This window comes from Entelurus aequoreus, linkage group LG18 (genome assembly GCF_033978785.1).
Source record: "Entelurus aequoreus isolate RoL-2023_Sb linkage group LG18, RoL_Eaeq_v1.1, whole genome shotgun sequence".
In the NCBI taxonomy this organism is placed as follows: domain Eukaryota; kingdom Metazoa; phylum Chordata; class Actinopteri; order Syngnathiformes; family Syngnathidae; genus Entelurus; species Entelurus aequoreus.
This window is the reverse complement of record NC_084748.1, coordinates 10596927-10612422: the sequence shown is the minus strand read 5'-3', so window position 1 is coordinate 10612422 and position 15496 is coordinate 10596927. Positions and strand designations below refer to the sequence as shown.

The 15496-nt window shown below is 41.0% G+C and overlaps 1 protein-coding gene across 2 annotated transcripts in view; it reads right to left on the bottom strand.

Moving 5' to 3' along the window:
* Positions 1-15496, bottom strand: part of LOC133633783 (calcium-binding protein 2-like) — a 72855-nt gene that overhangs the window by 51175 nt on the left and 6184 nt on the right. For both annotated transcript variants that reach the window (XM_062026472.1, XM_062026473.1), the window contains exon 2: positions 9267-9449. In XM_062026472.1, the coding sequence (XP_061882456.1) occupies positions 9267-9449 (183 nt within the window). The remainder of the gene's footprint in view (positions 1-9266; positions 9450-15496) is intronic.

Below are 15496 nucleotides of genomic sequence, written 5' to 3'. Positions count from 1 at the left end.
GTTGGGAGCGTGGGGTTTCCACATGGTCGATGTGATTGATCCCCGCCGGGGCGCGCTGCTGTCAGTCGCAGAGCTCGCAATGCCATCACGCGCTTCTGGCCGCCCAATTCTGCTGTCGGCCACGGTGGGACTCAGCGGAAATTAGACACACCGCGGGCACCATAACGCACCACCTCATCCTGGAGGTGTAGCTAGTCTCTAGAGAAAAAAAAAAGTATCCTTCAGCGGGTTCACAAACAGAAACTTTGTACTGCCTTATACTTCCTCTATTTAGTCAAGTTTGATGTCCTCTTGGTGCGCCGCGCCAGTGTCAAGGTTCTCACAAACTGTGGTTGAGCCGTTTTTTGAAGTGGAGAAATTTGCAATTGAGATCTTTGTTTTGTTCACTTTAATCAAAGACTGTATTCCTTTTACAAATACCGTTAATTAACTTTGAACATTCACGTATAAGTACATAAGCACATCAATGTGACGTGTGTGTGTGTGTGTGTGTGTGTGTGTGTGTGTGTGTGTGTGTGTGTGTGTGTGTGTGTGTGTGTGTGTGTGTGTGTGTGTGTGTGTGTGTGTGTGTGTGTGTGTGTAAGTGGTGGGTGGCGCCTTGCACCTAAAGTCATCTAGGATACGCTCACCCTCTATTATGGACGAGAGAATGAATGTGTGTCCACCACTGCTGATTTCAACCCCAGATTGGTTTTAACAAGTAAAGAAAGCATAATATTTAAATTACAATTATATTTTTAAATCATGATTTTATTTGCCTTCTTGTATTAGTATGCATCTGTAAAACCGTGTACAAATTCTGCTCAACAAATTACTTGCCATGCCTCTTACTCGTCGGACACGTATTCTGAGAAGGTGGCAAATTTCCCAGATACACCTGTTCGACAACACGATGCAGCTTTCTGATGCGTTTCGGGGAAACAGGATCTGCGGAACTATCGGAGGAGAAATTGTCATTCATATGTACTTCCTGTATTGAAACATTGTTCAGAAAAATGTTCTGCATGTATGGTACTGTTTCGGGGTGTGCCAGTATGATATTGATATCGGATATTGTTTAGATATCAGCAAAGAAACAAGTATCGTCTTGCATGTAAAATCTCCTATACAAGCAGTCATGCAGCGTGTGTATGTGTGCAAAGTGGGACAGCCTGTTAATAGAATAGAATAGAATAGAATAGAAAGTACTTTATTGATCCCTGGGGGAAATTCAGCACCACAGTTCGCTCACAATAAACACTTAGGTATTTTTTACATGTGAATAATATAAATACAGACAATTATACAGCATTATTCACATGTGAATAATATAAATACAGTCTATTATACAGCATTATTCACATGTGAACAATGTAAATACAGTCTATAATACATTCAAGTACAGTCAAAAAGGAACACATGCATTATACAGTCTGATGGCTGTCGGTAAGATCTAAATGTCCTCCAATAAAAACACAATGTTGGTCTTTTCTTCTATTTTAGTCAAGTTATTTACAAAAGGTAAACATGGTAGGCTATAGGCAGTGTTGGGACTAACGCGTTACAAAGTAACCGTTCGTTTCGGCGGTAACTAGTAATCTAACGCGTTATTTTTTATATTCAGTAACTCAGTTACCGTTACTACATGATGCGTTACTGCATTATTTTTTATTATTTGTCATATTTTAATAAGTCATTAAGATATGGAGTCTGTCCTGGGGTTTGGAAGGAGGCCAAGGTCATCCCTCTACCCAAGGACAAAAATAAAGATTTTACTGGTAAAAACAGTAGACCAATAAGCATGCTTCCTGTTCTTAGTAAATTGATGGAAAAAGTTGTTTTCAAACAAATTCAAGATTACTTTACCTACAAAAAACTGATGTCGTGTTCCCAGCATGCTTATAGGCAAGGTCACTCAACATCTACTGCTCTAGCTCAGCTGACTGATGACTGGCTGTCACAAATGGATGTCAAGAAGATGGTTGGTACTGTCCTGATTGACTTTAGTGCGGCATTCGATGTCATAGATCACAACATAATGATCTCCAAACTGAGAAAATATGGTTTTAATAGTATGTCACTTTCTTGGATGTTGAGCTATCTATCAGGAAGATCTCAGAGAGTGTGTTTTAATGGTAGCCTATCTGAACGCAAGTACAATTACTGAGGCGTGCCTCAAGTAAGCTGCTTAGGTCCTTTACTTTTTATTATTTTTACTAATGATCTTCCCTGTGTTACAACAAACACCAATATGGTTATGTATGCAGATGACACAACTCTATACAGTACTGCCTCTACCTTAAATGACCTAGAAAATAACTTTAAATCAGGACCTGGAGAGAGTGTCACGCTGGGTAAATGATAGTAAACTTGTTGTGAATATTGACAAAACAAAAAGCATTCTTTTTGGATCCAGGCATATGCTTGTTGATGACCCACAGTTTCATATTTCATTGTCAGACATACCTATTGAGCAGGTCAAAAAAGCAAAACTGCTTGGTGTGCTATTAAACAGTCAACTGTCATGGTCCGATCATATTGATGGTATTTTAATGACAATGGGAAGAGGTTTAGCCATGGTCAGGAAGTGCTCCACCTTCTTGACATCCTCAACAATGGGTCAAGTGATACAGTCCTTGGTTTTCTGTCATCTTCATTACTGTCCTATAATATGGTCCGCTACGACTAAGTCTGACCAGAACAAACTGCAACTCGTACAGAACAGAGCGGCTAGACTGCTACTTAAATGTTCTTTGCGCACTAATATTTCATATATGCATTCACGCCTGTCCTGGTTGTCTGTTGAACAAAAGATGCATTGTAGTCTCCTTATGTTCTTTAGAACTATCATTTTAAATTAATCACCAGATTACTTTTACAAACAGTTTTTAAAATCAACTAATACACATATTCATGGCACTAGGAATGCCAGCAATGGCTATTTGGCACTTCCTGCTCCCAGGACAAATATCCTCAAACATACAGTCATGTATAGATGTATATCATTCTGGAATCAATTGCGATCTCACATTAATCTCTCACAAAGTAAATTGTCATTCAAGACAGCTTTGAAGATACACCTATTGCAGTTGCCCACATGACGTGAATTTTTAATACTGGTTTTAACTAGCTTTTTATCTTATGTATGTTGTATTTTTCCATTGTATAATGTCTGGTAATGCATGTATTCTTTGTATTTTAATTTTGTAAGCTCCTATATGGACCCCAGGAAGACTAGCAGTTGCCTTGGCGTCAGCTAATGGGGATCCATTCAATAAACAATAAACAATAAACAATTTTACGTTATTTTTTATGTAGTATCGGCTAGAAACAGAAGATCTGAGTGTGTTTTATTTAAGCGCTGCGGTGTCGTCTTTCTGTGTTACAAGGAAAAGAAGAGGCTTGCTTTCTGTGGGTGGGGGCGGGGGGCTCCCAGACCGTAGTTGAGGGGCGCAGGGGAGACGTTCCTCCAGGGCCTATGTTTCGGGCCTAACAACCTTCGCTTTACCCGGAAGTGGGTCTTTACAGCTGAGGGTGAATGACGAGGCCGGCGGTTTGTTGCAACTTTGTGACTTTATTGGACGCAGCCATCCACCAAGCTAGAGCACCTGCACGCACTCACAGTCGCCGTTCCCTCACCTCTCTCGCCCACTCACTCACTGACGTCACTCACCTCACATGCTGTCATATCTTAAAGGGCCACACACACACACACACACATACGCTACTCTCATAACAACTAACAAGACATCATGGCGAAGCCAGAAGTCGAGTTTCTTAACATGGAGACATTCTCAATACTTTTCTTTTGTCGAGCACAAAGAAAAGAACATTTTAGTTAAATGTAAGTTGTGTCTTGGATCAAAGATCCCATCTACTTAAAGTTAAAGTTAAAGTGCCATTATGTTGCAGCTATTTAAAATAGTTTTGTCAATTTGTTCTGGACTGAAATAAAATGGCCCTTTGAAACATATCTTTGTATGTATGTTGTATGTAGAACACATTGCTTTCTGAGGTCAGTGATACAAATGCATGTCAAGTTGATCAACAGATTGTATTATTCTCCAGTGCAATAACAGTACTGAAATGAAGGCTAAAAGGGAATTAATGGGAGCCTTAAAAAAAAAAGAAAAAAAAGAAGTAACTAAATAGTTACTTTTCACAGTAACGCATTACTTTTTTGGTGTATGTAACTGAGTTAGTAACTGAGTTACTTTTTAAATAAAGTAACTAGTAACTGTAACTAGTTGCTGGTTTTCAGTAACTAACCCAACACTGGCTATAGGCTACCAAGAGCTAGCAGATACACAATAGCTAAGCACACAATAGCACACAAGCTAGACATACAGTACATATTAAGTGTCCTTAAAATATATTGCATAATGATGCAGTCTAAAACAGCACATTTGTCAAACAAGTATCAATTATAGTTTCATATGACTTACACATACACAGTCTCTAAGGCAGAAGTGACCTAACTTAAATATTACTGTATTTTCCGGACTATAGGGCGCACAAGATTATAAAGCGCACTGCCGATGAATTTTCAATATTTCGATATTCAAAATGTTTTCATATATAAGGCGCACCGGATTATAAGGCGCATTAAAAGGGGTCATATTATTTTATTTTTTTTCTAAATTGAAAACACTTCCTTGTGGTCTACTCTACACAACATGTAATGGTGGTTCTTTGGTCACAATTTTGCATAGATTATGTTCTATAGATCATCTTCAAGCTGCTTTCTGACAGTCGCTTCAGGATGCGCCATTTTGTGGGCGGTCTTATTTACGTGGTTCACCTTCGGCAGCATCTTCTCCCCGTCATCTTTGTTGTAGCGGTGTAGCGTGCAAGGATGGGAGTGGAAGAAGTGTCAAAAGATGGAGCTAACTATTTTAATGACATTCAGTTTTTACTTAAATCAATAAAGGAGCAGCATCTCCTCATCCGGAAACAACAACGACGCCTGAAATGTGTCCCGTGAAAAAACATCCGACCGGAACTCTCTAATAACTAAAGTTCCTTCGGTGGAATGGATAAACATAGCCTAATGTTTGTGCACTATTGACGAGTGATGCACTGAAAATTTGGCCGTGGAAAAAAAACTGACCACCACATTATAATATATCTTCTACATGAAAGACGTCTTTCATCATGCTATTTCTTGCGTTTGAGCCTTTGCAGACGCACAGATGCGCTGGTGATGCGAGCCACAGCCTGGCGCACATAATTGTCAGTGTGCATAGATTCCTGTTGTCTCAATTGCGATTCAAAAAAGGTGTTACAGATTATAGATGTGTGCTGCTGCTTCAACACAGCGCACACAGGTGGGCACATAACATAAATGTGCACCACTTTTCAATTGCACACGCAGTGTTCGTTGAACGCACGCAATTTAGTTTTTTTTACACACGCTGTTTTGCACGTGGTATTTGGATCTTAGTAAATCAGGCCCAAAATATGTTATCGATGTGTGCCAGTCTCGTTCATGAAAATTCTAGCCAAAATGTAAGCTGTGTTTTGGTTATCGTAGGTTCGATTCCTTTTATTTCCTTTGTGGATAATATACAACAAAATTGAGTTCATCGTACGTCCAAACATTGCTTGTTACAAATCTGATGAATGGAGTGCCAAATGAAAGATTTGTTGAAAGTTATTAAAAACAAAAAATCAAAAGAAAGACAAAGAGATTTAGTCTAATCTGACATTGTACGGACTGCAACGACAAATGGAGAAATAATGTGTCCACTATCCCATGCTCTCATTTCATCCACTCGAAAAGAGTCTGACACCTTGTGCACATGCCTACGTTTTATGGATGATTTTTCATGTGACCTAAAAGTGGGATTTGCGTCGTCTCTCCAGTCAAGGACATTCGCTGGATTAAATATCTTCTACGCTAATAGGACAATGCATATAACATTGCAAATACCGCAGGATAAAACTGTGCGTTCTTCTAAAGCGGCCACTTTCATCAGACTCATAAATAAATCTGCTTATTAAAACTTCTTTATCAAACTCATCTCATCATTTGAATGCAAATCAAATCACTTGGTGAAACAATTTGTCAATAAATGATATCTGGATAATAAATGGGACACAAGGAAATAAAATGTAATAATACATGATACAATTAATTGCAAAATTATTTTGAAAACATGATTGCTTAATTAATGAATACAGTTAAAAATGTGAATTTACACTACCTTGAACACTGGAAGAACATTTGCTGCCTGCCCCCATTTCCTAAAATTACTGCAAAATATAATCTAGCCAAGCAAAATTGAGACCATTAGCAAAATGTTATTTGAATTCCCATTCCACTTTATTATACTTATTTTTAAACAAACGTTAACTAAATGTGATGCAAGTTTCGTACTAAATATAATGTCAAACAAATGTTTCAATAATGTACTTTTTTAGTGTGAAATAACTACTACTTTAACATCATAAAACATCAAAACCTGTATTACCAAAGTGTCACCCTTGAGGGAAATTTGTCACCATGTTCTTTTCAATGACGGAGCAGGAAAGAGCTAGGAATAAGTTTCCGTTAAAATTTCATACAAAGCGTTTTTTTTACAAATGTTTTACTTGTTTATTTTATTTTTTTAAACGGGGCCTTAGGCACATCTTATTTGGGGAGGGTGATTGTAATCATTTAAACCTTTCAGAAATGTTAGATTATTTTTTACATATTTATACTCATTGTCCCAAATATAAATTAAGCTAATTTATATTAACTACAAACAATTTAGTTAAAATTCCGACAAGTCCTGCCAAAATGAATGACTGAGCATTTCATGGAAGCTGCTTTTATACCCAATTATGGCACCCACCTGTTCCCAATTGGCCTGTTCACCCGTGGGATGTTCCAAATAAGTGTTTGATGAGCATTCCTCAACTTTCTCAGTTTTTTTTGCCACTTGTGCCAGCTCAACTTTAGGTTCCATAGGACTATTGCTGGTGCTTCCCGGATGGTTATTTATTGGGTTTTATGGGCGGAATAGAGGACTTCCCATTGGCTGCGCTTTAAGCGTACTTTTAATTACGTGTTAGAATGCATTAAAACAAAACGACATCCGTAGTCATGTCATTCATAATGACTGTGAACAATCGGCAAAACTCCAAAAAAAGTGCAGTTCCCCTTTAAGCAGTCAGGAGTAAATGAGTATCAGGTGTGTGCACAGGTGGTTACGCCCCGTTACTCAGAAACTAGGCACTGCAACAAAAAAAGAGATAAATAGACCCCCCTTTTAGACCAGTTGATCTGCCGTCTCTTTTCTGGACTCTCACACTATTAACTAGATCCACTCGACGTCTATTGCACCGGTTGACCAGGGGGGTGGGAGTGCGGTCCCCTCCAAGCTTTCTCATTGTAGCCTATTGGGTTGAGTTTTTCCTTGCCCTGATGTGGTAATCGAGCCGAGGATGTCGTTGGGGCTTGTTCAGCCCTTTGAGACACTTGTGATTTAGGGCTATATAAATCAACTTTGATTGATTGATTGATTGATTGATTGATTGATTGATTGAGATCTGCCAGATCATGACACAAACAAGTTAGAAGGATTTTTTTCCACATTCGTTTCTTTTTTGTAGTCAGGGATTATTCTGTCAATAACAGTCCCAGGAACACAATCGTTCCTTCCTCTAGTATGTCCTCTTCCACGTTGCCTGTTTTTGTGTGTTCCAGTCATTGCTGTGGCGCTTGACAAGTATCTTCTTCAATTTTAGATCACGTTTGTTCGAGCAAGATTTTGACTTACTTCAGGCACGTTGGTGGGACGGAACCGTTGTGTTTGTGCTGACATGATCGTTGCACACCACACACGTAAAGATCAAAACGGCTAAATGCTTCATGTTTTATTTTTTGTGTGGGCTCTCTAAGAGATAAAAAAAAAAAAAATGCCTAAGGTTTAGACAATCTTGGTGTGTGCCCCGCTGTAGTGTAAGAGATGGTGACGCAGACGTCCTAACTTCAGTAAATCTAATTAGTAAAACATGGAATACGTTCTATACATTCCCACATAAGTTACAAATCCAGATGTGCTCCTTGTCATGTTGTGAGAGCAAAGTGGTGGTAATGATGTGCATCTGTCTGCCTTGTCTTCTCACTCATTCAGCTGCTAATCCCTGCTAAATCCCAATCAATCTCTTCTGTCTTTCTTTCGACAGGACAGCCATCACCCTGAGCCCTCATCCCAATAACCCCTCCTTCCTTTTCTCATCATCTGCTCCATCTGTTGCTGACATGACTCTTTTCAACAACCACAAATGATTATATGCATGTATGTATGTATGTATGTATGTATGTATGTATGTATGTATGTATGTATGTATGTATGTATGTATGTATGTATGTATGTATGTATGCATGTATTTATGTATGTATGTATGTATGTATGCTTGTGTGCGTGTGTGTACTGTATATATGTCTGTCAGTAAGTATTTACACACAACTTGTTTTCTTAGCAAACGTTAAAAAAAATCAGTCACCACTGTTATGTGTTATCTTAAAAAAAATATTTCAAAGTTATACAAAAATACAATAATGCTGTTGATCAATGTGAAATTTCCTACTGGTGGTCCTTGTTTACCAACACAATCCCATAAATCATCACCAGGGGCGTCCCGATACAACTTTTCAACTTCCGATAAGAGAAATATATTGGAGCTTTAGGTATTGGCCAATACTGTCATTAGTCAAATCAGCACGACTCACACGTTTGTATTATTTTACTGTGTAGAATGCTAGAACATTTTTTATCATTCAAAGTGAGTTAAGTTAGGTATGAAAAACATTAACCTATTTATTATTAACCGAATAGGATGGAGTTATGCTGTCTTGAAATTGAAGAGTGGTCTTTTTTTTTTGGCGACGTTGAGTTGTCACAATAATTCATTAGATTACACATACGTTTTATATCAATCGAATGATGCGGACACATTTGTTACTGGGCACTTTCTAACATTAAGTAATATGCAACTATAATTATTTGATACTTGTTTATATCGACAAATGTGGTGTCTTAGATGTTAATAATGTTCTGCTATTGTTCGCTTAGCTGTTGTGTAGCTGCTGTGTAGCTGCTAGCTCCTAGTAGCCTATAGCCAACCATGTTCACCTTTGGCAAATCCTTGATTTGACTAAAATACAAGAAAAACAGTCATGGGATTCATTTTTGTCCCAGTCCACCCCCTCGTCGTATGAACACAACTGTAGTTCCGTCCTCAATTCCCCAGTCTTGATTAATATTTAATAATGAAACCAGGGTTCATAGTCCTACCTGCCCAAACACGGAATCAACGATGGGTCGTAATTTCCTCCTGTCTCCTTCCTGCAGCCAAAGGTCATCAGGGTCCCCCACAGGGGAGGACAGGCTTAAGGTTTTGGCCTTTGGCTTTGGAGGCCTCTTGATGCTCGCTGAACTCCAACGTCGCAGGGACTCAATCTTCTTTTTGATGGAACCCTGCAGAGGAGTTCATGAGCAGTAGACAGAAATGAAACAGTGTTTTCTTATCAGAGCACCTTATAGTCGTGACTGGGGATGCCTTGATCAACATTTTTGGCCTCAGATCCGATCGAAATATTTGGCAATAGCTAATAGAAGTGAAAATGTTTCTTAAAAAGTAAACGCAATAACATTTATATCAAGCTTAAATTATTAGATTTATTTTATTTATTTGCACACATGCACAGACACAAAAAGAAAACAATGTACAATGTAATGCAACATACATGTGGGACAGATTAAGATGAGTTTTAACCAGGGATAATACATTTAATAGTTTTATGGGCCACATTTCCAGAAAGCTAAAGACCAGGGTGGCAGACTACTGCCTTCAAATTATTAGTCATATTTTGTATATTCCTGAGAACCAGAGTCCTCTACAGTAGATATTTAGCTTTGGTCTTTTTACAGTATTGTTGTTCTGTTGCGGGCACATTGTTGCGACTGTCGTGTCTCCCAAAATGCAAAGGACAATTTGCAGGTAATAAACGTTTAATTCCAATGACAAAGGCAAAATAAGCACATGAAATTTGAGGCTTAAGATAGCAGATAGAAAGGAGACAAACCAAAAAGCAAAGCAAGGGACTGCTATCTTTGCGTAGCTTTTCAATAACATACCTGCTGCATGTAGAGAATTTTGTGGAACAGCAACCATAGGTCAGGTGACGTGGTATGTAAAAGTTAAATGATAATTGGCATCAGCTGGGGACACTAATTACAAAACCGAATCCAGAGCGCTTAGTACTGCTAGCAACGGAAACGTGAACAAGGGAGGCTTAGGAGTACTGGCAATATACTAAACACAAAATCTAGGAAAATAACAAAACCTACACAAGTCATGACCGGGAGAAACCAGTCATGACACTTTTCAGTTCAGTTCAGTTTCAGTTTCAGTTTATTTCGAACATGCATACGATATAATGTAATGCATTACATATTTCCAGTTGTTTCGTTACAGCACGTCCGGAAAAAGAGTAGGAAGAAGCTGAGTTTATTTAATCCTACCCCTTTTCATATCATAGCAATTTTATCCCATTTCCTTGTTCTCTGTAACAGAACAGTAAATAAATAATAAATGAATAATATACAATAGTAAGTAAACAAGACCTCGAAGACCTCTATGAAAATTCCACTACCGAGACTCCGATTTCCCTCGCCCGGAGTTGGGGCACGATGGCGAGTGCCTGGTGTCCAGGCCTGTCCCCATGGGGCCCGGCCGGGCACAGCCCAAAGAGGCAACGTGGGTCCCCCCTCCAATGGGCTCACCACTCATGGGAGGGGCCATAGAGGTCGCGTGCGTTGCGAGCTGAGCGGCAGCCGAAGGCAGGGCACGTGGCGGTCCGATTCTCGGCTACATAAGCTAGCTCTTGGGACGTGGAACGTCACTTCGCTGGAGGGAAGGAGCCTGAGCTAGTGTGCGAGGTGGAGAAGTTCTGGCTGGATATAGTCGGACTCACTTCGACGCAAAGCAAGGGCTCTGGAACCAGTTCTCTCGAGAGGGGCTGGACTCTCTTCCACACTGGCGTTGCACGCAGTGAGAAGCGACGGGCTGGTGTAGCAATTTTTGTTGCCCCCCGGCTCAAAGCCTGCACGTTGGAGTTCAACCCGGTGGACGAGAGGGTAGCTTCCCTCCGCCTTCGGGTGAGGGGACGGGTCCTGACTGTTGTTTGTGCTTACGAACCAAACAGCAGTTCAGTGTACCCACCCTTTTTGGATACTCTCGAGGGAGTACTGGAAAGTGCTCCCCCGGGTGATTCCCTTTTCCTACTGTGGGACTTCAACACTCATGTTGGCAACGACAGTGAAACCTGGAGAGGCGTGATTGGGAAGAATGGCCGCCCGGATCTGAACCCGAGTGGTGTTTTGTTGTTGGACTTTTGTGCTCGTCACAGATTGTCCTTAACAAACACCATGTTCAAACATAAGGGTGTCCATATGTGCACTTGGCACCAGGACACCCTAGGCCGCAGTTCCATGATCGATTTTGTAGTTGTGTCATCGGATTTGCGGCATCATGTTTTGGACACTTAGATGAAGAGAGGGGCAGAGCTTTCTACCGATCACCACCTGGTGGGGAGTTGGCTGCGATGGTGGGGGAGGATGCCGGACAGACCTGGCAGGCCCAAACGCATTGTGAGGGTCTGCTGGGAACGTCTAGCAGAGTCTCCTGTCAGAGAGAGTTTCAATTCCCACCTCCGGAGAACTTTGAACATGTCACGACGGAGGTGCTGGACATTGAGTCTGAGTGGACCATGTTCCGCACCTCTATTGTCGAGGGGACTGATTGGAGCTGTGGCCGCAAGGTAGTTGGTGCCTGTCGTGGCGGTAATCCTAGAACCTGTTGGTGGACACAGGCGGTGAGGGATGCCGTCAAGCTGAAGAAAGAGTCCTATCATTATTTTGGCTCATAGGACTCCGGAAGCAGTGGACAGGTACCGACAAGCCAAGCTGTGTGCGGCTTAACCGGTTGCGGAGGCAAAAACTCGGACATGGTAGGAGTTCGGGTAGGCCATGGAAAACGACTTCCGGACGGCTTCAAAGCGATTCTGGACCACCATCCGCCGCCTCAGGAAAGGGAAGCAGTGCACTTTTAACACCGTGTATGGTGAGGATGGTGTTCTGCTGACCTCGACTGCGGATGTTGTGGATCGGTGGAGGGAATACTTCGAAGACCTCCTCAATCCCACCAACACGTCTTGCTTTGAGGAAGCAGTGCCTGGGGAATATGTGGTGGGCGCTCCTATTTCTGGGGCTGAGGTTGCTGAGGTAGTTAAAAAGATCCTCGGTGGCAAGGCCCCGGGGGTGGATGAGATCCGCCCGGAGTTCCTTAAGGCTCTGGATGCTGTGGGGCTGTCTTGGTTGACAAGACTCTGCAGCATCGCGTGGACATCGGGGGCGGTACCTCTGGATTGGCAGACCGGGGTGGTGGTTCCTCTTTTTAAGAAGGGGAACCGGAGGGTGTGTTCCAACTATCGTGGTATCACACTCCTCAGCCTTCCCGGTAAGGTCTATTCAGGTGTACTGGAGAGGAGGCTACGCCGTATTGTCGAACCTCGGATTCAGGAGGAACAGTGTGGTTTTCGTCCTGGTCGTGGAACTGTGGACCAGCTCTATACAGGGTCCTGGAGGGTGCATGGGAGTTTTCCCAACCAGTCTACATGTGCTTTGTGGACTTGGAGAAGGCATTCGACCGTGTCCCTCTGGAAGTCCTGTGGGCAGTGCTCAGAGAGTATGGAGTATCAGACCATCTGATTGTGGCGGTCCGCTCCCCGTGCAATCAGTGTCAGAGCTTGGTCCGCATTGCCGGCAGTAAGTCGGACCCGTTTCCAGTGAGGGTTGGACTCCGCCAAGGCTTCCCTTTGTCACCGATTCTGTTCATAACTTTTATGGACAGAATTTCTAGGCGCAGCCAAGGCATTGAGGAGATCTGGTTTTGGTGACTGCAGGATTAGGTCTCTGCTTTTTGCAGATGATGTGGTCCTGATGGCTTCATCTGGCCAGGATCTTCAGCTCTCACTGGATCGGTTCGCAGCCGAGTGTGAAGCGACTGGGATGAGAATCAGCACCTCCAAGTCCGAGTCCATGGTTCTCGCCCTGAAAATGGTGGAGTGCCATCTCTGGGTTGAGGAGGAGACACTGCCGCAAGTGGAGGAGTTCAAGTACCTCTGAGTCTTGTTCACGAGTGAGGGAAGTGTGGATCGTGAGATCAACAGGCGGATCGGTGCGGCGTCTTCAGTAATGCGGACGCTGTATTGATGCGTTGTGGTGAAGAAGGAGCTGAGTCGGAAGGCAAAGCTGTCAATTTACCGGTCGATCTACGTTCCCATCCTCACCTATGGTCATGAGCTTTGGGTTATGACCAAAAGGACAAGATCACGGGTACAAGCGGCCAAAATGAGTTTCCTCTGCCGGGTGGCGGGGCTCTCCCTCAGAGATAGGGTGAGAAGCTCTGCCATCCGGGGGAGCTCAAAGTAAAGCCGCTGCTCCTCCACATCGAGAGGAGCCAGATGAGGTGGTTGGGGCATCTGGTCAGGATGCCACCAGAACGCTTCTCTACGAGGTGTTTAGGCCACGGGGAAGACCCAGGACACATTGGGTAGACTATGTCTCCCAGCTGGCCTGGGAACGCCTCGGGATCCCCCGGGAAGAGCTGGAAGGAGTGGCTGGGGAGAGGAAAGTCTGGGCTTCCCTGCTCAGGCTGCTGCCCCCGATACCCGACCTCGGATAAGCGGAAGAAGAGGGATGGATGGATGGAGTAAGTAAACAAATATTAAATACATAAATAATCTTTATCTCAAAATATAAAAAAGGTTCAAAATGTTTATCATAATTATTGTTTTTTGTACTTTGTGAACACTTTGAACAGTCTCTTAAACTGAATCATATTGGTGCTTTGTTTGATTTCTTTGCTTAATCAACTCCATTATTGTATTCCACATACAGATATTCTAAATGTTTTAAGTGTTGTACGTGCATACAAATGTTTTAAACTAAATTTTCCTCTAAGGTTATACTTCTCTTTTGTTGAGACAAATTGTTGTACATTCTTGGGTAGCAGGTTATAAATTGCTATGTACATAATTTTAGCTGTTTGCAAACGCACCAAATTGTTGAATTTCAATATTTGTGATTCAATAAATAAAGGGTTTGTATGTTCTCTATATCCAACATTATGTACTATTCTAATTGATCTTTTTTGTAACACAGTTAGTGAATTAAGTGTACTTTTGTAGTTGTTTCCCCATATTTCTACACAATAACTCAGATATGGTAACACAAGCGAGCAATAAAGAACATGAAGTGATTTTTTGGTCTAGAACATATTTTGCTTTATTCATTATTGATGTGTTTCTTCCACTTTATGTTGTATATTTTTTACATTAGATTTCCAGTTCATTTTATCATCTATTATTACGCCCAACAATGTGTTTTCTTTCACCCTTTCAATATTTACTCCGTCTATTTGTAATTGGGTTTGACTTTCTCTTCTACTGTTACCAAATAACGTTATTTTAGTTCTACTGAGATTCAAAGATAGTCTGTTTTTGTCAAACCATCTTTTTAATTTGTTTGTTTCTTCTGTTATTATTTGCATTAGCTTGTGTGTGTTCTCTTCTGAACAAAACACAGTTGTATCATCTGCAAATAATACCAACTTTAAGTCCTTTGTAACTTTGCAAATGGCGCTTTTATAGAGAGTTACAGGAGCGCTGAGCTGTTTTTAAGGACCTTCTGCAAAAAATTTAGTCAAATATACCTCTATGACAGCACTCTAGTCTTTTTTAAGAATTTTCTGCTGAATCCCACCACAACAACCCAACCATCCATAACTTTCTGGAAATGTGTGCCCCCCAAAACAATTTAGTTCAATATTCCTGTTTTAAAGTAGATTAAAGTCACCACAGTGTCCTGTTGAGTATGTATATCAGAAGAATATGTTGCTATTTACTATTGGTAAATCAGTAGATAAATATACATACTGTTCTTACACATAAAAATAGTTATACAATATTTGTTCACATTAAATATTGTGAAAATGTAGCATGTCATAATAAGTAGATGAAGACAGTCTATTGGGAAAAATACTTATCAAGCATTTTGATACCCAAAAGGAATGAAGCCAAATCTCTGCCAGTAAATTTTGGTATATAAAAAAAAATATTGGCATTGTAGATAAACTTGTATTGGGATTTCAACAAGTGTTTTCATTGTAACACATTTAATTAAATGAATAAATAAAAACATTAAAAAAGCCAATACTGTTGGTGGATACTTTTGTATCATATGTTTTTCAAGGCCAATCGTCATATGTTTTACACTGTCACTGTTTTTGTGTGTTTAACAGGTTTTCATTTTCAACTTCACATTTTTCTGATTTATTTCATTTTTTTTACAGATACGAATTACTGGCAGTGGTTTTACGTGGGGGTGGTATATTACGTAGAAGAAGACAGGTGATAACAAGGGGGTTCAAATTCAGTTTAAGTTATAAAATGTCTTTGTTT